The 22,485-nt window shown below is 50.9% G+C and overlaps 1 protein-coding gene across 3 annotated transcripts in view; it reads left to right on the top strand.

Moving 5' to 3' along the window:
• The first annotated feature begins 1,258 nt into the window (after positions 1-1,258).
• AKAP8L (A-kinase anchoring protein 8 like) overlaps positions 1,259-22,485 on the top strand; it is a 27,201-nt gene continuing 5,974 nt past the window's right edge. For 2 of the 3 annotated variants that reach the window (XR_005781431.1, XM_040444776.1), the window contains exons 1-12: positions 1,259-1,388; positions 7,501-7,575; positions 11,999-12,031; positions 12,330-12,570; positions 14,413-14,866; positions 14,962-15,058; positions 15,145-15,215; positions 15,568-15,631; positions 16,563-16,671; positions 18,122-18,263; positions 18,362-18,467; positions 18,701-18,831. Coding sequence is in view for 2 of the 3 variants with exons in the window: in XM_040444776.1 (XP_040300710.1) it covers positions 1,376-1,388; positions 7,501-7,575; positions 11,999-12,031; positions 12,330-12,570; positions 14,413-14,866; positions 14,962-15,058; positions 15,145-15,215; positions 15,568-15,631; positions 16,563-16,671; positions 18,122-18,263; positions 18,362-18,467; positions 18,701-18,831 (1,536 nt within the window). In the remaining variant the exon portion in view is untranslated. The remainder of the gene's footprint in view (positions 1,389-7,500; positions 7,576-11,998; positions 12,032-12,329; positions 12,571-14,412; positions 14,867-14,961; positions 15,059-15,144; positions 15,216-15,567; positions 15,632-16,562; positions 16,672-18,121; positions 18,264-18,361; positions 18,468-18,700; positions 18,832-22,485) is intronic. The other variant, XM_040444777.1, reaches the window with a different exon arrangement.

Below are 22,485 nucleotides of genomic sequence, written 5' to 3'. Positions count from 1 at the left end.
AGTCAGCAACAGAGCTCATAACTTTAAAACAAACTTTTAAAGTAAAGCAGAAAAAAACACGAATAAACCATATTTGTACTCACCTTAATGAGTTTTCACAAACAGTAGTTACTATCGTTTTCAGTGTCTGCAGCTCTGTCAAATCTCGTAGGAGTTATGAGATGTTTCTGAAAGTAGATTCCACACAACCAGTGAGGATGCGGAGGACACAGTGCTGGCACCAGACTGCATTATTACAGGGTCTCTAAAGTCCTGAACGAACTAAGAAAGTTTTTTGGGGGCGGGGGGTGCTTCAAACTGTCACACTTAAGTGCCAAGGACCTTAAACGAGTCATGAATTTCAAGCCTCAGTTTTATTTATTTTTATTTTTTATTATATTTACTTTTTTAAAGTTTATTTGTTTTGAGAGAGCATGAGCACGAGCTAGGAGGGGAAGAGAGAAAAGAGAGGGAGAGAGAGAATCCCAAGCAGGCTCCATGCTGTCAGCACGTGGCTCCACAAGGGGCTTGAACTCCCCAACAGTGAGAGCGTAACCTGAGCCAAAACCAAGAGTCGCTTAACTGACTGAGCCACCCAGGCGCCCCTCAGTTTCAGCTTTTAAATGGGAAACTCTTTAAAAAGATCCTTGCAGGTATGAGGGAGCATTTGAGATGATAAACAACAGATATACGTATTACATATGCAATATTTATGTGCAATATAAACATGCTATATAAATGTACCTATTATCATTATGCAACCATCAGTAACAAAACATTTCCGCACCCTGGACTGATTTCTTTACATATATTATCTCAAATGTTTGATTGAACGTATGCCCAGTATCTTGTTTGGGGCTTAATTGTAATTTTCATTCTGGCATGGCTTTACTGTGCTCGTTTTGGAGCTGAAGACCAGAGAAATTAAGAAACAGCCTAGGTTTACACAGCACCTCAGTAGCAGGGCCGAGATTGGAGCAGTGTGCTGCGCGGAGGTTCCGGCTCCCTCTGGCGGTCCTCCAGGGCACAGGCGCTCCTTCCGCCAGCCACGATTGGGCCTCAAGTCTTCCCGTAGTACACGGCTCCGCCCCTTCGATTTCTACAAGATTCGGTCTCTTGGCCTGCCTCTCTCAGCCAATCATCGCGGGCTTAGAATAACAGAGGGCGGGGATTTCGCCAGATCGGCAGCACCATCAGCCTCTGGCATGAGGACGGGCTGGGATAGACGGCGCCGGCATCCAATAGGAATAAAGCGGGCATCCGACTCGAGCCAATGGGGTTGGGAGGCGGGTTCGGTTGTGTTAGAAGGGGCCCCGGGGATTGTCGCCGCCGCTATCCCGGCGTCGGACGTGTGGGGCAGCTGCCGGAGTCCTTGGTTGCGGTGTTAGCTGCTGCCATGAGCTATACAGGTGGGCCCGGCAGGGTAGGGGTCGGGCGTCGGGTGGGGAGGGACAGGGACGTGCCAGAGCCGCACTGGGCTCTCCCACACCTCCCCCGGGGCCTGGACGCTGCCCTCTCTGCGGTCACAAAATGGCGCCGCGGGCCCATCGCCTCAGGTTCGCCCCCCTCGCGCCTTGGCGTCTCAGTTCTTTGTGCTTGCGGCTGAGCGTCCTGGCTCTCGGCAGCCCGAGGTCTTGGCCTCTGTCACCGGTGTCCGAGGGCCCTGGCCTGGGCGCCTGCGTTCTCTGAGCCCATCACCTCTGCCCTTGGCCCGGTCTCCTCAGACCCAGATTCAGGCCACCCTTTTTCGGGTCCTTAGCCCTTGAGATCGGTCGCCGGGCCTGGCTGCCGTCGCCATTGCCGCACCCTGCCCCCCGCGCAGTTTCCCTGAAAAACGCCGCAGCCACCCACCCCTCCCAGCCCCTTTGCGTGCTCCGGGCTAGGAAAGGCTCCTGGCCCCAGGCGATCAGTACATTTTTGCAGGGTTCGGGCCGAGCGGGGAGCCTCGGGGCCAAAGGGCTGAGCCTGAGCCCTGCGAGGAGTGACCGGCTTCTGTGTTAATTCATTCACCATCTGTCAGATTCATCGTGTCAGGTGCCGAACAGGCGCTGGAATATTGGCAGGAAATCCTCAAGCAGCTAACGGGCAGGTCTTAGCAGGAAGACAAATGAATATAGGGTGTATTCCTCGGCGGTCAGTACTCCGCGGCGGCTGCTCTGTTGCGGGGGGTCAGGGGGAGGGGGTGGGGCTCGCTGTGAAGAGGCGACATTTGGGCAGAGACCTGAATGGAGTGAGGGAGTTCAGGGTGTCTGGTCAGGGGTGCCGTTGGCATAAAGGCCCAGGAGCAGAAACGGCCTGGCTTGTTAGATGAGCAGCTAGGGAGGCCGGTGGGATTTGAGCAGAGGGGAGGGTGGCTGATGAGATGGAGAGAGGGGGCCCTGGGAGATGCTTGGGCGATTGTAAATTATCCCTGGAGGACTTTGAAAGGCCGCCTGGGTTTGCCTTTGGCAGTAACAGATGAGGCCTCTCAGCTCGGAGCCATAGACGAGGCCTCCCCGTTTAATGGGGGTATCAGGCTCGAGAAAGCGTGGTTGCCAGGTAACCTACATTCTGCTTAGAATGTTCGGGGGCTGACGATGGAACCGGAGCCTCTGGGGCCGTTCCGTAGGCTGTTTTATGTTGGTTTCCGCAAGGAAGTGGTGCCAGGCCTCCCTCTTCCGGCCCCCAGGCCAGGAGCTTGGTGAGAACCCTAGCTTTTCAAGCAACCATCCCTTTGCCCGGTGGTGGTTCTCAGCCAGGGGCGATTCTGCCTTCCCACCCCGCCCCCGGTCCGTTTGGCGGTGTTTGGAGGCGTTCTGGGTTGTCACATCCGGGGGTGGGGTTGCTTCCCTCATCTGGGGGATAGAGGCCAGGAATGCTGCTAACCGTCCTGTGACGTGCCAGACGGACCCCACCACAGTGGATTTTCAGTAGTGCCAAGGTTGGACAGCCCTGCCCTAGCCTTTCCGGAGCTTTCCTGGTTCAGGAGGAAAGTCAGTCGGGTCGCGGCTGACGACTCCGGAATTGAGATGTAATCGTCTTCTCCACGTCTTACCAGGAGGTGGAAGACAGTTCTTTGGTTTTTAGGGGCAAGACTGCTGAGGAAACCAGAAGATGGACGGTCGGGTGCTGTGGAGTAGCTTAATGAGGGAGCGTTTTACATTTATAGACAAGGAGACTGAGTTAGGTCGCTAATGGCCAGGTCCCAAGTTCAACTCCAGATCTGGTAGGCTTTAATTCCCGGCTCACTGAGGGAGTCGGGCTAATGGGGTGATGATTACTTTTTCCTTGGTCTTGATCAACTGAAAACCACAGCAGCTTTATAATGTGAGTCTTTCCCTTTAAAGAAGTAGACCACTAAAGTCAAAAGCTTTTTAAGTCACATTTCGGACAACTCTTTGCCTTTAAGGAGGAGTTCTGGAGGACTTGACGCAAATGTTACCATGATTATTATGCATGGAAAATGATCACAGTAGTTTTTTTTTTTTTTTTTATGATTTGTCCAGCTTTTGAACCTAGTCTCTCTCTTTTTTTTTTTTTTAAACTTTTTTATGTTTGTTTTTATTTTTGAGAGACCGTGCGCAAGCGGGGGAGGGGCAATGAGAGAGGGAGACACCGAGTCTGTAGCAGGTTCCAGGCTCTGTAAGGTCAGCACAGAGCCCGTCGTGGGGCTTGAACTCACTAGCCGTGAGATCATGACTTGAGCTGAAATCAGACGCTTAACCGACTGAGCCACCCAGGCGCCCCTGAATTCAGTCTCTTTGTGTGTACTTGGGAAAGGAGGCCCTGTCTGTGGCACTGAGGGGAAGGATGAGAGCAGTGGAAAAACAGGAGAGAAAAATGCAGAATCAGGCCTTCAGAGAAAGGTCTGAAATACTACCAATCCTTTTATAAGAACATTTATCTCACACAGTGTTTGGTGTTGTTAGGAATGCACAAGTGGTTTAGCTCAATGGTTCTGGCTTGGGATCTCTCGTGAGGTTACGTTTTAGATGTCGTTGGGACTGTAGTCATCTGAAAGCTTGCCCGGGGCCAAAGGATCCACCTCCGAGGTGACTCAGACTCCCACAGCTGGCAGGTTGATGCTGGCTGTTGGTTCCGCACCAAGTGGGCCTCTCCACAAGCCTGCCTGCGTCTCCTCACAACGTGGTGGGCTGTTGTTCCCAGAGTGAATGATCTAAGAGAGCAAGGCAGAGCCTGGGAAGTCATACTCCGTGGTTTCTGCGGTCTTACTGGTTACGCGGGCTACCTCTATTAGTTTGGGAAGGGATGGCATAATGTCAGGAGGCAAGATTCCGAAGGGGCCATCTTGGAGGCTGGTTACCATCAGGCTGGAGGCAACCTAACTTCATTCCAGTTGTCTTCTGGTTCTTAGAATTTTTTAGATGTTTGTTTATTTTTTTATTTTTTATTTTTATTTTTTAACGTTTATTTATTTTTTTGGGACAGAGAGAGACAGAGCACGAACGGGGGAGGGGCAGAGAGAGAGGGAGACACAGAATCGGAAACAGGCTCCAGGCTCCGAGCCATCAGCCCAGAGCCCGACGCGGGGCTCGAACTCACGGACCGCGAGATCGTGACCTGGCTGAAGTCGGACGCTTAACCCACTGCGCCACCCAGGCGCCCCTAGATGTTTGTTTATTTTGAGAGGGGGAGAGAGAGAGAGCGCCAGAGCGGGCGCGCATGAGCAGGGGAGTGGCAGAGAAAGAGAGGCGAGAGAGAATCCTAGGCAGGCTCTGCACTGTCAGCACAGGGCCTGGCGCGGGGCTCAAACTCACTCACTGACCAGGAGATCATGACCTGAGCAGAAATCAAGAGTCTGACACTTAACCCAGGGAGCCACCTAGGTGCCCCGACCTCTAGTGTTTATCACTTTTTGTCATTTCTTCAAGGAATCTCCTTCCAAAAAAAAGAAGAAAACTTGGGGAATAAAAAAAGAAGCTTGGGGAGCCTGGGTGACTCAGCGCAGAGCCTGCGTGGGATTCTCTCTCCCTCTCTCTCTGCCCTTCCCTCGCTTACATTCTCTCTCCCCCTCTCCAAATAAATATAAACTTGCAAAAAAAAAAAAAAAAACAAAACACCTGAGAAGCTTTATGTATTTTTGAGTAAAAAAGATGTCAGTCTGACCAAGAAGGAGGGGTTATGATACATAATTATAAATCCATGCCTGAGCCTTAGGTTTGTAGGGTCAAACCCTTGCTTATTTTATTTTCTCATCTAGAGCTGATCAGGCTGGTAAACCGAACCAAGGAGAGAAGGTTGGAACCGGACAAAAATTTATTCATACTTGGAGCTCAATTTGCTCTAGAGACAGTATCGTGGAACAAAATGTTAACATGGGGAGGACCAAACTAGAGCAGAGGTTGCCATTGACCTCTGAAGGTTTGGTGGATTGTCTTTCCTTTTTCCCAGGGAAGAACTAGGGCGCCTCTCCTTTGAATAGACATAGATCTTTTGCTCTGCAGCTTTCGTACTGCGTTCCAGTTAGTAATCCTGTCAGGGTGTGGTAGGTTCCAGCTGCGGCTGCACTGTGTACAAACCACAGTAGCTGAAGTCTGGAGCCATTTTGCGGGGGGCCATATTGCTGAACAAACAGGTTTCAGAAAGCTAGTTGAGCAAACAACGGAGAAGGTAAACGTAGGCTACTTGTGTGTACCCTGTGGGGCTTCCCCACGGGTGAACCGTACAAAGCACGCTTCCAGTGTTTCTTGTGGACAGTGCTTATGTTGTAGGCATGTTGGGATGGCCCCTGGAGGGAATCCATTCTGATGTCCCCTCTTTCATTAGGAAAGGTGAAGAGGTTGGGGTGGATACTTGGGACTCTCTCCTTCACCACTGCCCAGTCTCAATTCCCTGCTCTGGGAAGTAAGGCTAAAGTGTGAGTCCACCGATCTTTGTTTGAAACCCTTGGAGCTGGGTATATTTTAGACTTCTAGCTTGAGAGAAGGACATTCCACAGCACTTGGGGTCTAAGGTAGCACCCTGTAACTAAATGCATTATTTCTATACCAAATTGGGTAAAGAAAAATCGTAATTATCCTCACAGGTCAGTTTAGCCCCACAATGAGTGTTGGCGCCACATTTGAGGAGAACACTTGGTTTTCAGAACTTTTTGGACTTGGAATTGCAGGGTAAGGGATGTTGGCCCTGTCCCCTTTGTTGGCTGTGGTGAGGATGAAATAGAATAAAAAGGCTCTTAGTGCCCTGCGGGGGAGACACTTGTTCAGTGTTGGCTGATGTTGGCGGCCATCTTTGTTGCTTTGGTCTTAAAAGATGAGCTAGAGAGACTGTCAACATGTGAATGCCCACCCGAGGGGAGGCACTTGGTGTATGCTTTTGCTGTAAAAAAGCTGTCAAAGTCATTGGCTTTAATTTGTCAGGAGTTGGCTCTGCTGAGAAAACGCAAATATTGCCTCTTATGGTATCCTTCATAGTTTCAGTGCTAAGGGTAAATTAGTTAAAAATAATATTTCATTATCATTAAAAAAAATTTTTTTTCAACGTTTATTTATTTTTGGGACAGAAAGAGACAGCATGAAGGGGGGAGGGGCAGAGAGAGAGGGAGTCACAGAATCGGAAGCAGGCTCCAGGCTCCGAGCCATCAGCCCAGAGCCCGACGTGGGGCTCGAACTCACGGACCGCGAGATCGTGACCTGGCTGAAGTCGGACGCTTAACCGACTGCGCCACCCAGGCGCCCCTCATTATCATTTTTTAAATGTTTGTTTATTTTGAGGCAGAGAGAGAAGAGAGAGAATCCCAAGCAGGCTCTGCACTGGTAGTGCAGAGCCTGATGAGGGGCTTAAAACTCACAAACCCTGAGATCATGACCTGAGCCAAAACCAAGAGTTGACACTTAACCAACTGACCCACTAGGCGCCCCTAAAAATAATATTTTTAAATGTAATTTTAACAATACTATCAGGGCTCATCATTTAAGAGTAGTTTCTGGTAGAGGTTTACGTTTTCTTTAGTTGGTACTAATTCATTTTAAGCTAAGAAATCGTTTGAGAGTTGAGAAAACAGGAAGTAATACACATGCCATGTATAATATTTACCCAATATAAACGTGCTCACCCCAAGTAATTGCATTGAAGAGGTAACGTACACGTTTTTTTAATGAGAAAAAATACAAAGCAGTTTTGGTGTCAGATTTGGGGGAAGGGAAGGGGTGTTATTTGCCTTAGTATTGTTCAGAACCAAGTCCCATCCTTGTTTGAATTGGCTCATGTTTCAGTCATTTGATGTAAGTATTTTTCTTATTTAACTGAATGGTTTGGGTACTGATTTATCAAAACGAAGTTTTGGTTTACAGTGTTTAAACTTTTGTTTGTCCAGTTCTTCTGGTGTAGCGAGTTAAATATAGCCCATCTTTTCATTGGCTAATATGTTCTGGAGGTATAATTAAAGTGTTCAGAAGCTAGAATTTTTGGAGGCTTTCCATTGAGGAGAGGGCCTGCCAGCCAGTCTACACCAAAGGGTAATCTTAGGTCATCTCCACATGGCTTGTTTGGGGAAATTAACCACACTGTGCATATATTTAGGCTTTGTCCAAGGATCTGAAACCACTTTGCAGTCGACATACTCAGACACGAGCGCTCAGCCTACCTGTGACTATGGTAAGTGTGGGCCCCTGGGAACCAGAGGGTGAGTGCTCTGGTGTCTTCTCAGTTGCCTTTGACTTTGCCCTGCCTTGCTTTTCCAAATGCAAACTTGTATAAAATGGTGTGGTGGGCTGTTAGAATAGCCGGTGCTTCCCTTGGAGACAGTTATGGGAAAGATGGCTGCTGACTGAGCAGGCTAGAGTTCTTGGAGCTGAAAATGATTGGTTCCTTTGGCCCCGTAACATTTTCTTAGAAGCACATACGGTCTGTGACAAAGTGTGGCTTCAGAAAATTCCCTTGAGGGTCTGGGAAGGAGAGTGGCCAAAGTCCAAAGGATGGTCTGAGCTAGAAACCAAACCGTCAGTTTAGCTTCAGTGTAGCGTGTGGGACCTCTGTACGAGAGAAGCTGCCTGTCTGAATCTAGCAGGGTTTTTAGAGACAGTCAGACCGTCCCAAGCCAGCGGGTTCCTCACATTGGGTTGAGGGACAGTGTCCGATTGATTTCTCAGTTGTGATCAGACACACTAATTCTCTAATTCAGAGATAGCTACTCAACAGAATCCACAGATGTTCTCTGGGTATGCTCTGGCAACCCTAACTGCCAATAAAACCAGTCTTTCTGTGGTCTGTGACTGTTGGTGTCTGTGAGAAGGAGCCCTCTTTGGAATTAATAAGGATAATGCCTTGATTGCTGAGATGGGTAATTTGTTTTACTACTAGGGTCTGGGGAAAGACCAAGCCTACACCCTGACATTACCTCAAGAGTCACTGAATCAGTGGACATAAGTAAGCTCCCTGAAGTATTAGCATCTGGTCCCGGGGGAGAGGGAGACTTAGAGAATGTTTTGAAATTGAGTATGGAGGTATCTGGTATTTCATAAATGAGAAGCGACTTGGTTTGTATGGCTTCCCTATCCTGCCTTGTCTGCCTCACCCCTTTTAATCAAACAACAGTCCAGATTGCACATCTTTTTTGAATTATCTTCCTTCTGGTTTATACATTCTGGGCACAAGCATTTTAACAGATGTGCCATTTGCAAATCTTTTCTCCCAGCCTGAGGATCATCTCTCCTCTTGTCAAGTGAATTTCGAAGAACAAAAGTTCTTCATTTTGATGAAGTCCAATTTATCACGCCTGTGTGTTCTCTCTCTCTCTCTCTCTCTCTCTCTCTCTAAATAAGTAAACTTAAAAAAATAAAAATAAAAAAGATGGACTCCTGGGTGGCTTAGTCATTTGAGCATCTGACTCTTGGTTTCCACTCAGGTCATGATCTCATAGTTCGTGGGTTTGAGCCCCGTGTCAGGCTCTGCGCTGACAGTGTGGAGCTTGCTTGGGACTGTCTCCCTCTCTCTCTGCCCCTCCCCTACTCTCTCTCTCAAAAATAAACAAACATTAAACAAAATAAATTTTAAAAAGATTTTGTTTTTTAAGTGATCTCTACACCCAGCGTGGGACTTGAACTCACAACCCAGGATTCAAGAGTTGCATGCTCTACAGACTGAGCCAGCCTGATTTCTTTCATTAGAGTTTTGTAGTTCTCAAAACACAGATCCTGCACGTAGTTTGTTGTATCTACACCCAAATATTTCCTACTGTCAGTGCCAAGGTAAATGGTACGTTTTAAAGCTTCAGTTTTCAATCGGTCATTGATAATTTGAAGAAATTGGGTTGATTTTTATTTATTGACCTTGTAATAAACCTTGCTAAGCTCACTTATTCTTATAACCTGTATGGATTTTTTTTGAGGTTTGTTTATGTAGGCAGTCGTGTGAAAGAATAAAGGTCATTTTATATTTCCTTCTGGCTTAAATTACAAGAGCAATAGAGCAACTTTTAACATTTTGAAAAACAGTCACTCAAGACCCCACCATTTTATTTTATTCTATTATTTTTATCATCATTTATTTATTTATTTTTGAGAAAGAGAGAGAGGGTTGAGGAGGGGCAGAGAGAGGAGACAGAATCAATCCCAAACAGGCTTTGCATAGTCAGCACAGAGCTTGATGCGGAGCTCGAACTCCCCACCGTGAACTCATGACCTCAGCTGAAACCAAGAGTCAGTTACTCAACTGACAGAGCCACCCAGGTGCCCCACCATTTTAATACTTTTGTCAGCATTCCTAATTTAGGTAGCTGAATAATTTATGGGTGGATAGAATTGTCTGTCTTCCTTTATTTGCTTACTGTTAGAAGCATTTCCTCGTACTATGTAAGGCTTAACAGATTCTTTTTTTTTTTTTTTAATGTTTATTCATTTTTGAGAGAGAGAGAGAGACAGAGCGGGGGGCGGCGGAGGGGAGGGGCAGAGAGAGAGGGAGGCACAGAATCTGAAACTGGCTCCAGGCTCTGAGCTGTCAGCACCGAGCCTGATGCGGGGCTTGAACCCACGAGTGGTGAGATCATGACCTGAGCCGAAGTTGGACGCTTAACCGACTGAGCCACCCAGGCACCCCAGTGGATTCTTTTTTGATGCCTATATGAGCTTTGTCACCAAGAAGGTAGGCTGTAATCTGGATAACTATTTCCTTGAAGTTGAACATTTCCATTGTTTTATGTTTTTGTTCTATAAGTTTTGCTTATGGTGACCATCTACTTTTCTTTTTCTCTTATTAAAAAAATTACGTCCCTAAAATTCCCTACGTCAGCACTGGTCTCATCCCCTCTGGGGGTGAAGTGAGCTGTGATGTTCTTCTGGAAGGGACAGGTCTTGGGGACTCCCCAGGCCTCATAGTGTAGACAATGGTTTCCCTTTAAAGGCACCTTGTGGGGAATCCCTTCAGGGAGTCTGAGTTGCCCTGGACATAGCAAGTAGTACCTGGAGAGTGCTTGCTGAGTCCTGTCATCGGGCCATCACCTACTTGTCCACCCACCTGTCCTTGTGTTTACAGAGTTAGTGCCCATTCCTGCTTCCTTTCCTTGTGCTTCCCTGCTCTGTGCTGGCAGATTTTCGGTGGCTAAAGCGCTGGGGGACCATATACAGGCCTCACGAGCAGAGCCCCAGTGGGTCTGCCTGTGCTTCCCAGTCCTTTCTCCTTTTGAATAGCTGGTGTCCACTGTTCCTGGTGCAAACATCCACACGACTGGGCTCTTGTTAGCCGCTTCAGCGAAGTGTGTATTATTCCTTGTGTGCTTCTGCCAGCCTCTTTTCTTGCCTGTCAGAACTCTCCTTTGCCACTCGTGTCTCTCCTGATTTCCTGCTCTGGGCTGTCCCTTTGCTGCTTTCTAGTTAGAAGTGGCTCCTTTAGTGAGCAGTGCTCTCGGCCTGAGCCATGCCCAGCACTGCCAGCCTGTGCTTTTGCGTTCTCCAATTGATAGTTGAAAAACTGAATGAAGGAGAAGCCTCTGCTTTGGTTTTACCAACTGAAAGGATTTTTGCTTTGTGAGCTCTGGCACTCGAGGTGCATTAGATTTAATGGTCACCTAGGGTTCTTTGCTGGTTTCTACACCTCCCCGTTCTGTTTATGTGCTGGATTGAGGAGCAACCTGAGTGTAGGACCTCGGGTCTACACCTGGCCTGCGCTTTTCCATCTTTTCAAGTTAATACACTCTTGCTCTCTTGTGGCTGGACTCTTGCCACTCATCATGCTGCCATCTCACTGAGCTTTGGTCCCTGCCTTGGGATGAACATGTCTTGTCTATCTGCAGGGTAGAGACAATAGGGAATAGGAGGCAAGTCTGGAGTCTCCCCAGAGACATGGGGAAAGTGGTCACCTGTTCTGGTAGACTCCTCTGGGGAGAGGAACCGTGTTTGCTTGACTTGGAATTCCCACTTGGCTTTGCACTTTGTCAGTTCTCACTGGCTTTATGTTCCTGAAGGAATTGATTTTTCTCATGTGCTGTGATAAAATCCAGAGCATATTTAGTTTATAATCCAGATTGTCCTCTCAATAGCTTTTGCAAGGTAGGAGTTGTGCCTTGTCCTTACCTCTGCTAACGTGTTTTAGCATAGCACACACATGCAATTCAAGGATATGGTGGCCCTCCTTGTTAAGGCATATGCTTGGAAGAGTAGGATGGTCAGTTTCTCTGTTCCAGATGGCTTTTTTTGGGTGATTTGAGTGATGTGATTTTCAGAGTGGATGTGGGCTCTGTGCCGAACTTCTTGTACAGCACTGTCGGTGAGGCACCGGCATCCAGTCTCCTCTTCTGATTGGTGCTTAGCAGGAAGTTGGGGTAATCTAATTCTGGCTCCTCGGGGAGGAGTGTAAAGAGCCAGTTCCTTAGCTGACAGTGTTGGCAAGGAGGGGGCCCTTAAGAGCTGGTCAGAGCCACAGAAGTTTGGGCACCAGGGGTAGGGAGTGACCTGGGTCGTTTATGTAGTGCTCTGAAGCTCAGGGCTTCCCGGGGGAGATTCAGTCTTCTGTAATCAGTCAGATACTGGGAATCTTGTTGTATTGTCATCAATTGTAGATGTAATTACGCTTTTACTGTTTGTAGGATATGGAACTTGGAACTCTGGGACAAACAGAGGCAAGTATTCCCATGATGGCTCTCCTGTCCCTTGGGATTAAAATGGTTGTGTTTCTACCACTGCCCAGCTTGCCCAAAGTGTATCGGGAGGTATCTTCGGGGGGCCCGGGGACTCTGGGGCCAGCTGCTCTTTCACAGGAGGTCCTGTGGCTAGGGCCCACCCAGCCTGAGGTGGCTAGGGTCCCCATTTTGTCTCTGTGACAGATGTCCTTGTCTCTGTGTTTGTCTTGCCGTCTCTGTGTGCATCTCCTCTCCCTATGCCTGCCATCTCTGTCTGTCTCTGTCTTCCTCATTGCAGGCTACGAGAACTATGGCTATGGCTATGGCTATGGCCAGGATAACACCACCAACTATGGGTATGGTATGGCCACTTCAAACTCTTGGGAAATGCCTAGCTCTGACACAAATACAAACCCTAGTGCCGCGGGTAGCGCCAGTGCCGATTCCGTTTTGTCCAGAATTAACCAGCGCTTAGATATGGTGCCACACTTGGAGACAGACATGATACAAGGAGGCATGTACGGCTCAGGTGGAGAAAGGTGAGTGGGTGTCTGCCCAGGGGTGAGACTCTGCAGGGGCGCTTGCTGCCTACTGGCGTCTCCCTCTTTGAACCGCCTCCTATGTCTGCTTCCTTTCTTCTTGCTTTGCAGCTGGGGCTCCCAAAGACTGCTTGGGGTCCAGTGCGCTTCCCTTCTCTGGCCTGGGCCCCCTCCCTGCCCCTTGCAATTGCCTGGTGGCCAGCCTCTCCCCCAGCTTGTAGGATGAGGAACAAGCCCTAACAGGGCTGGTTTCACTATCCTCCAAATGGCTCTTCTCAGGACCAGAGTGTTAAGTGACCCCTCCTTCTGGAGACGGCCATTTGGAGGAGTTCTCCTGAGGCTTTGTATCCTCAGATAGGGCTGGTGGGGGGGATGAGTCCTTGGGGCAGACCACAGCGAGCTGGGCCATCCCCACATAAGAGACAGAGCAGATGTGGACACTTCCTGTCTGCTCTTCTGAGCCTGACCCACATGTGCCTCTTGGGCCTCAAAAGCACCTTTGTGAGGCACTGTTGTTGTCCTCATGTTCCAAGCACGAGAGGTCACATCCCTTGCCCAAAGGGACCTAGGAGCAGGTGGTGGAGCTGGGCCTGCCACCTAGACCTGCCTGATTCCACAGCATCAGGTGGTGGGCATCTGTTACTGTCTAAACTGGTGCCGGCGTAGAAGTCCTAGTGCCCTAGTGAGAGGCTTCAGTGAGGAGGGCATGTGATGGTGTGGGGCAGCCTCGTGGCTCCAGCTGATAGATGGGAGGAGAACAGAGAGTAAGGAGGGGTCCAGCCGGGCACTGGTGGGTTCAGGTGAGGCCCCGGGGCCACTGGGGAGCAGAGGCTGCCAGAGGGACTTTCATGCTCTGGCTCTGTCGCAAGCAAAAAGGGTGGGGGGAGCCCCAGACATGCCCCCTGTCCTCCTGCTTGGAGCCGCTGTGCTTGCAGCTGAGGGGCTTGGCTGTTTGCTCAGTGGCCAGGTGGACCCCTTCTCTGCAGGTGCCGGCTACTTGTGCCCCTTCTTTCTGCAGTCTGGGGCTGGGGGGCAGGACAGGGGAGGGAGTGACCAGGTGGTGCTGGCTGCTTCTCCCGCAGCTGCTGCTGCTGCTTGGCTGCCCAGCTTTGCATGGAGGGGCCCCCAGGCCTGCTTGATGTGTGGGGCCAGGGCTGGGGGTATGTGGGCTGTTCCCACTGTTAGAATAGCTTTGTGTGGTGCTCTCTTTCTCTCAGGAGGGAGGTTTGGCCTGCCTTCCCAGTTGCTATGGAGGGTTCCATCCCAAAAGGTTGATGCGATAGAGCTCTTTTTCTAGGCCCTGGGCAAACCCACAGCATCTTTCCTGGGAAACCCTCTCCACTTTGTCTCCCCTCTCCTTTTGGGTGGTGAGGACCTTTGGAGTGCTGGAAGTTCCCTCAGCCAAGGGGGATGAGACCAGCACAGGGTTTCTCATGGACATTATCAGCCCTTTTGGACAAGCATTCGTGTGCTGGACTGCCCACATACCACAGGGTGCTGGGTTGCCTGGCTCTGTACCCTGAGGTACAGCCTTGGGCGTTGTGGTTGCCACATACATATGTACATGCTTCATAAGGGCTGTGGGGTATCTCTGCCCCTATTTGAGACCCTCTCCACCCTATTGTCCTTTTTCTTAGGGTCCCCAGGCTGGTGCACGGGCTTCCGAGAAACCTTTTTATTGGCATTTTTAAACACTGTGCCTCTCTGACAGGGTGGGGTGGGTTAGAGTGGGATTTCCCATCTCCAGGACAGGGAGCTACTGGGAAAGGCAGGAACAGTAGGCTACACCCAAGGGTAATGAGACCTGAGGGCCTCCCTGATGTTTTCCACCTGCTTCTGCAGATACGATTCCTATGAGGCCTGTGACTCGAGGGCCATTCTGAGTGAGCGCGACCTATACCGGTCAGGCTACGACTATGGCGAACTTGACCCCGAGATGGAAATGGCCTACGAGGGCCAGTACGATGCCTACCGTGACCAGTTCCGCATGCGTGGCGGCGACACCTTTGGCCCACGGGCTCAGGGCTGGGCCCGGGACTCCAGGAGTGGCCGGCCGATGGCCTCGGGCTATGGGCGCATGTGGGAAGACCCTATGGGGGCCCGGGGCCAGTGCATGCCTGGTGCCTCCCGGCTGCCCTCCCTCTTCTCCCAGAACATCATCCCCGAGTACAGCATGTTCCAGGGCATGCGTGGCGGGGGCGCCTTCCCAGGTGGCTCCCGCTTTGGCTTCGGGTTTGGCAATGGCATGAAGCAGATGAGGCGGACCTGGAAGACCTGGACCACAGCCGACTTCCGGGTGAGTGGAGGAGGCCATCCCTCTGGGCCCCTGACTGGGTGGAGCAAGGGTCCTAGAGCCACCTGCCCTGACGCAGCTCCCTCTCTCTGATCCAGACCAAGAAGAAGAAGAGAAAGCAGTGCGGCAGTCCTGATGAGCCAGACAGCAAAGCCACCCGGACGGACTGCTCGGATAATAGTGATTCAGATAATGGTGAGCTGGGGCGGGCACTGGGCTGCTGCCCCTGTCCCCTGCCCCATGGAGCTCCTGGACTGAACTCATGTTGTTTTGCCTTTCAGATGAGGGCACTGAGGGGGAGGCCGCAGAGGGCACTGAAGGCGCTGAGGCTGTGGAGAAGGGCTCCAGAGCAGTAAGTGGCCGGGCCCTGTGTGCTGTCAGCAGGTGGGGCCTGTGAAGAGCGGGCTGGCTGAGCCCCTGTGCTGCAGAGCAGGGCCCGCCACGGAGGCCACGGGCCATCCTGGTCATGCACGTGTGACCAACATGAGAGAGGTGGAGATCTGATAGAGCATGGGCTGCGAGCAGGCCACACAGCCAGAGCCCAGGTTTCTTTATCAGGAGACGGTGGAATGAGCCCCCCCTGTGCAAGGGCTGCTGGGAGGATGTGAGGCTCCGTGCTTGGTACATAGCAGGGCCTTGTCATTTAGAGCCTTTGTAAATGACTGTACACGCTTTAACGTGGGGCAATTGAAATGGTGTTCTAGGAAGGAGAAGATGAAGAGGAAAAAGAAGAAGGCAAAGAAGAAAGCAAAGAGGATGCAGAAAAGGGTGAGACTTCTGAGCGGCCCGGGTGCTGGGGCGGCGCTTCCAGGCACTCACAGTTGGAGGGATCCAGCTGAGGGCAGGGCTGTGACATATGTGTGGCCAGCTGGGGCCCTCCCTCGTGGGGCTGGCATGTGCTGGCGGGGGGCTCCTCTTCCTCTGTTCCCTTCTCACTCTGCCCCCCCCCCCCCATTCTTCCCAGACAGAGGCTGTGGGTGGCAGTGGTCCTGTATGCCTAGTGCATTGGGTTTACCTTTCGGTGGGGGCAGCAAGCAAGAGAGTTGGGGGGAACCCCAGGCATACGCCCTACCCTCCAGTAGCGCACAGCTCCGAGTCCTCAGTGGCTGGTGTCTGAGCTGGGACCCTCGGTGGAGTTTTTACGGCTCTGGTTTGCGTGTCCTCTCCCTTAGCGCCTCTCCAGCCCCTGTTGGGAGTCCGTGTCCCCCTACCTGAGTGATGAGCGCCAGCAGGTACCTAACAGTAAATCCAGCCTCAGCCCACTGTTGCCGCGGTGCGCCGTGGGGGGTGGGCCGAGCCCTGTGAGCTTTGGGGTCTTTACCTCTGGGGGCTGCACTTAGGCCTCAGCCATGGCCTCCCCGCATCCCGCCACCTGGCCCCTCTGAACTTGTGCCAGCGTCCCCACCGAGATGGCTTCTGTTTGCCTTCCAGCCTCCCTGGACTTCCACACTCTGTGGAATGTGGGTGTTCTGGAGAGCGGTGGGGTCAGCCTGTGTCCTCCCCTCTTCAGGACGTAGGCCAGAATGGTTCCCTGCCCAGCCCAGGGAACCCAGCCCTGCTCGTGGCCGGAGTCCTTGTTCGGACAGCTGCTTTCAGGATGGACTATCTGGAGTAGAAGGCGGGTGATCCAGCCAGAGGCCCCAGGGCCTGCCCTGACCTGGGGGAGCCAGGCTAGTGACTGTGCCCTCTGTTTCCACAGGGGCCCTCAGCACCCAGGACGATAGTGGCCAGATCAAGCGCAAGTTGCAGGCAGGCAAGAAGAGCCAGGATAAGCAGAAAAAGCGGCAGCGAGACCGCATGGTGGAAAGGTAACCAGCTGCCCTCCATTCCTTTGCCTCTGCCTCGCTCGGGGGCTGCCGCCTGAAGAGCAGGGCCGTAGCTCTGCCACCTCGCCGCCCTCTGGCCTCCCTTGGGAGCTGCCACCTGCTCGGCCGTGCATGGACCCTGCTTCCCGCCAGGCCTGGCTCCCAAGGCCTGACTCCATCCCTGCCCCACTGCGGCCGCCTGGCGACCGCTAGCGTCTTTGACCTGAGACCCGACACTGCTCGGCACCGTTGCCCAGAAGCTCCAGCGCTAGGTCACTCGGCGCACGAGCCCCGAGGTGCACTGGGGGCCCGCTGCCCCTGCGGGAGGGGGCCAGCTCATCAGAGACTCGAGGTCCAAGGCGCCTGTGCCACCCCAGCTAGCTGCCAAGAGGCCGTCGCCGCACCCAGGAGAGATGGCAGCACCTGTGGGCTGTGGCAGCCTTGGGCCTGCCCTCTGCCCTGCCCGCCGGCCCTGTCAGGCCGGGCCTGTCTGCGGCTGAGCCCTTCACGCCCCTTGGTCGGGTCTGTCTGCCCTCAGGGCTCCCGCACTGGCGCTTGCCTCCTCCTCCTCCGCCTCAGACTCTTGCTCTTGCTGGACCTTCCTCAGCCTCGCCGGCGCCCGGCCCCTGGGCTCTCCAGACAAAGCTGACCCCGTGGCCCAGATAAGGACGTCCGGCAGAGGTAGGGACCCGCCCCGAGGCCTCGGTGGCGGCTGGCCTCCTCCGCCCCTTGCCACGGCGGCCTGCTCCAGCTCAGGCCCCAGACCCCGGGCTTCTGCTGTGGACACCAGGCCCAGACAGAGCACCTCGCTCAGGTGACTCCAGGCTGCCCTCTGGCAGGCCAGGCGGGCGCCCTCCTTCCAGCTCAGACTGGTCTCTTCTTGGAAGAGGAAGATGAGGCAGCAGGAGCCCAGGCCTGCTTGCCTCCCATCCCTCCCGACACCACCCCCAAGCATTCTGAGCAGAGGATGGGCTGGGCCTTTCAGTCCCCCAGACCCAGAAGGAAGATGCAGCACCTTTTCGGGCCCTGCCTCGGGACTGCGTACTCCACTCTGCACCTCAGGGCCACCTGGCTCACGCCAGGGCATCCTTCCTTCCGGTCCCCAGCTGGGCCAAGTGCACAAGCTCCTGCCCAGCCTTGGTAGAGAGGCCCACCGGCAACCTTCCAGCGACTCCTTGCCTGTTGCAGCAGCTGCTGCCTCAGGGTTCAGCCTCCTGTCTGGGAAGGAAGAGCTCCTCCCCTGTCCCCCACGTTGCAGTAACTGCAGCCTGCAGACTTTCTGTCCCTTTCTACTCCCAACCCCACTGGTCCCAGCCTGTCCCCCTGCTGGGACCGAACGACAGAGGCCCGTGAGCAAGGCCTGTTTCAGGGCTCGCAGCTGGGTTGGGTGAGGCAGCAGCGCTGTACTGTGGGACCCTCGAGGCCTCAGCCCTTCGTTTCTTTCCTGTGGCAGGATCCAATTTGTGTGTTCTCTCTGCAAATACCGGACCTTCTACGAGGAGGAGATGGCCAGCCATCTCGATAGCAAGTTCCACAAGGAGCACTTTAAATACGTAGGCACCAAGCTCCCCAAGCAGACGGCCGATTTCCTGCAGGTGAGCCTTGGAGCGGCACAGCTGCTCTTAGCTTTTCGGACTCCTTGGAACATAGAGTAGCCACACAATCCTTGGAATCTCCTCGGTGTCTTTGGCAGGAGTATGTTGCCAACAAGACCAAGAAGACAGAGGAACTCCGGAAAACCGTGGAGGATCTTGATGGTCTGATTCAGCAGATCTACAGAGACCAAGATCTTACCCAAGGTAAGGAGGTTCCATCTCACTCTCAACTAGGCAGGGATTCAGCCTGCCCTCCTCTGGTTCTGAGTGGGGTCACGACACCCCTCTGTTCCCCCAGGGAGGGTCAGCGAGAACAGCCTCAGGCCCACGTGGAAGTGGCAGGGCGAGGTGAGGAGCTGGTCTGGTGTTTTTCCCAAACTGCTGGGTCTGTCTTAGGCACCTGGAACCAGTGGTGACTCTCCTTCTCCGCCCTACAGAAATTGCCATGGAGCATTTTGTGAAGAAGGTAGAGGCAGCTCACTGTGCAGCCTGTGACCTCTTCATCCCCATGCAGTTTGGGATCATCCAGAAGCACCTCAAGACCATGGATCACAACCGGAACCGCAGGGTGAGTGGCCACGGGTGTTCACCTGCCATCCTGTGGGTTGACTTGGTGAGGCATCTGGGAAGGTCCTGGGGTTCTAACCTCTGCCTGCCCATGAGGAACCGTAGGAAGTGTGGCAGGGCAGGCAGATAGAGACATTTCTGGCCCAGTGCAGTCAGTACAGCTACAGGGAGAGGGGAGGGAAATGGGGACCCTGTGTGGGAGAAGGTGTCATCAGAGCTGGACTGTAACGCTATGGGATATGGGGGCCTCTGTGCATAGGGGCCACCAGCCAGAATAGGTTCAGAAACCAAACAAAAAGTGTGCAGTGCAAGTGCTGCTGGAGGAGGGGTCGGGGCTTCAGAGGTTCACGAGGGTTGGGATGACGGTCTGGGCTCACTCCTGTAGGCAGCACAGTTTTTAGGGCAGGCACTGTGACGGGGTTAGAGTTGGTGTTGCACCTGGTGTGGAGGGAGACGGTGCGGAGCGGGGAGTGGAGGAACTGCTGTAGTACCTAGATAGAGGGGGGCCTCCGCTTTTCGAGTGAGGAGAAAGGAAATGACCGGGAGTCTGGGATGTCTCAGGTTTCTGGCTTGGGTAACTGGGTGGCCAGAGCTGCTGCTAAGGTGGGGGGGGGTAGGTATATGGTACAGGGAAAGGAGCGAGTCTGGCAAGAAGGTGAACAAATTCAGTCTCGTTTTCCAGTGTATCCCCAGTGCCTAGCATAGAAGTTAGGGTGGGTGTTTTGTGATTGAGGTGGTGGTGGCTGTTAGAGATCCAGTCTGGATGGAGGGAAAGAGCTGAGAAGTTTAGGACCAGGTCTGGGCCAGAGTGAGGCTTGACTGCCATCACCTGGAGGAAGGTGAAGGGGATTTATGGGCAGATGATGACAACCAGGGGAAGTGTAGGAAATAGCATTTCTCAATTTTTTTCCACGGCCATCAGATTCATCTCTGGTCTTTCTTGGTGCACTAATTCTCAACAGTGGGATGCGGTTGGGTGGTTGAGGAGATCTTGTAGGAGTCTTGCCATGACTGGGGTTTTGAACTGGGAGCTGATAAGGGGTAGGCAGAGAGCAGATGACAGAGGATGGATTGTGCATGATATTAAAATGTGGAAAATCTAGGTGACATGAGGATAGCTAGTAAAACATAAACTCCAAATTGATCCTAAAAGAAGTTTACAGAAGAGAAGAGGGGCACCTGGGTGGCTCATTTGATCAGGCATTCTACTCTGGATTTCGACTCAGGTAGTGATCTTGTGGTTCGTGAGATTGAGCCCCATGTCGGGCTCTGCACTGACAGCTTGGAGCCTACCTGGGATATTCTCTCTCTCTCTCTCTCTCTCTCTCTCTCTTTCCTGCTCTCTCCTTCTCTCTCTCAAGTGAATAAACTTAAAAAAAGAAAAAACCATAACTACTAATAGAGGGATTTGGAAGGGTGAGGAAAGACAGAAGATACTTAGAAAGCTCCAGAAATCATTGATATGTGGAGATTTGAGTATAATTTCAATGTCGTATTTTTAGAGATTCCAACTATGGAAATGAATGGAAACCTTCTAATTATTATTTTTGGTAACAGCTTTATTGAGATATAAATCGTATATCATACAATTTACCCATATAAGCTGTACGATGCAGTAGTTTTTAATATATTACAGTTGTGTAGCCATCACCATAATCAATTATAGAACATTTTCATCACCTCAGAAAGAAACCCTTTAGCTGTCATTCCTCTCCCCCCACTCCCCACCCCTCCTGTCCCATGCTTCATGCTTCCTTAGTCTTAGGCAACCACTAATACTACTCTTTGTCTCTGTATATTGTCTCTGGGTATTTCACGTAAATGGGATCACAAAGTACATGGTCTTCGGTGATCAGCTTCTTCCACTTAGCATAACGTTTTCAGGGTTCATCCAGGTAGCATGTGTCAGATTTTCATTCCTTTGTATGGCCTAATAATACTCTCTTGCATGCATAGACCACATTTTGGTCTATCCATTCATTAATTTGGGCATTTGGATTGTTTTCACTTTTTGGCTATTATAAATTATTCTGTTATAAATATTTGAGCATTTGTGTACAAGCTTTTGTGTGGGTATATGTTTTTATTTCTCTTGTGTATGTGTCTAGGAGTGGAATGTCTGGGTCAAAAGTAACTGTTTAACTTCTTGAGGAATAGCCAGTTGTTTTCCAGAGTGGCTGCGCCATTTATATTCCCTATCAGCAACTGTGTGAGAGTTCCAATTTTTTCATACTCTCCAGCACTGGTTATTACCTTTCTGACTCTAGCCATCCTAGTGGGTTTGAAATGGTATCCACGGTTTATTTTTTATTTGGATTTCTCTAATGACGATGATGTTGAGCATCTTTTTTTTCCCCTTAAGTTTATTTATTTATTTTGGAAGAGAAGCACGCATGCACGCGTGCGCAGAAAGAGGGAGCAAGAGAATCCCAAGCAGTCTCCGCGCTGTCAGCGCAGAGCCTGATGTGGGGTTTGATCTCACAAATCTTGTGATTATGCAAAATCCAGAGTCGGATACTTAACCAACTGAGCCACCCAGGAACCCTCCCCTCTGGTTTGATGATCTTTTGAATGGTTCGTTTAATCCATTCACATTTAATATTATTGTTGAGATTATTAGATTTACATTTCTTGTTCTGTACCCCCTGTATTGTTTTTTTGTTGTTTGTTTTGGTTTGGTTTTGGTTTTAATTAATTTTTAATTTCCTTAATGATATTTTTTGTGCTACATTTTTAGGCATTATTTTTTGAGTGGTTTCTCTAGGCATTATCTTACACATATTAATTTCTCAAAATCTCTGTCAGGTACAATAGCCTAATTTCAGTGGGATTAAGTTACTCACATATAGCTCTTTCTACATGGGAGATTTTTGTGTTATTACCATTATACATAGTATTTTATCTAAATGTGTTGTAGTTCCAATAACATAAAGCCAATGATACAATAACAGTGTAATTACTGCTTTACATAATATTATGTCTTTTAAAAAGGAAGCTGACAGGAAGAGAGGCACCTGGGTGGCTCAGTTGGGTAAGCGTCCAGTTCTAGATCTCAGCTCATCAGGTCTTGATCTCAAGGTCGTGAATTCGAAGCCCCACATTGGGCTCCATGCTGGGCATGAAGCTGACATTTTATTTTATTGTATTGTATTGTATTTTAATTTAATTTAATTTTATTTAAAATGTTTACTTATTTTTGAGGAGAAAGAGTGCACGCATGAGTGGAGGAGGAGCACAGAAGATCCCAAGCGGGCTCTGTGCTGACAGCAGAGAGCCCGATACACAGCTCGAACTCATGAACCTTGAGATCATAACCTGAGCTTAAGTCGACACTCAACTGACTGAGCCACCCAGACACCCCAAGCCTACTTAAAAATAAATAAATAAATAAAATAAGGAAGCTGACAGGACAGCAATTATATATTTGTAGCTTTTGTTACATTAGCCTTCTTATTTTTTATTTTTGGTTCTCTTCATTTGTGTTCTTCCTGTGGATTCAAGTTCCCACTTCCTTGTTAGTTCAATACAACTTTAGTCCCCCCACCTTCTTTTTGCTGTTATTGGCAAACATATTTCTCTATGTTACAGGCCCAACAGTACTCTGTGTGTGTGTGTGTGTGTGTGTGTGTGTGTGTGTGTGTGTGTGTGTGTGTGT

Source organism: Herpailurus yagouaroundi, unplaced genomic scaffold (genome assembly GCF_014898765.1).
Source record: "Herpailurus yagouaroundi ecotype Mexico unplaced genomic scaffold, PumYag 193, whole genome shotgun sequence".
In the NCBI taxonomy this organism is placed as follows: Eukaryota; Metazoa; Chordata; class Mammalia; order Carnivora; family Felidae; genus Herpailurus; species Herpailurus yagouaroundi.
The sequence above is the reverse complement of the archived record's forward strand: the minus strand, read 5'-3'. Positions and strand labels throughout refer to the sequence as shown.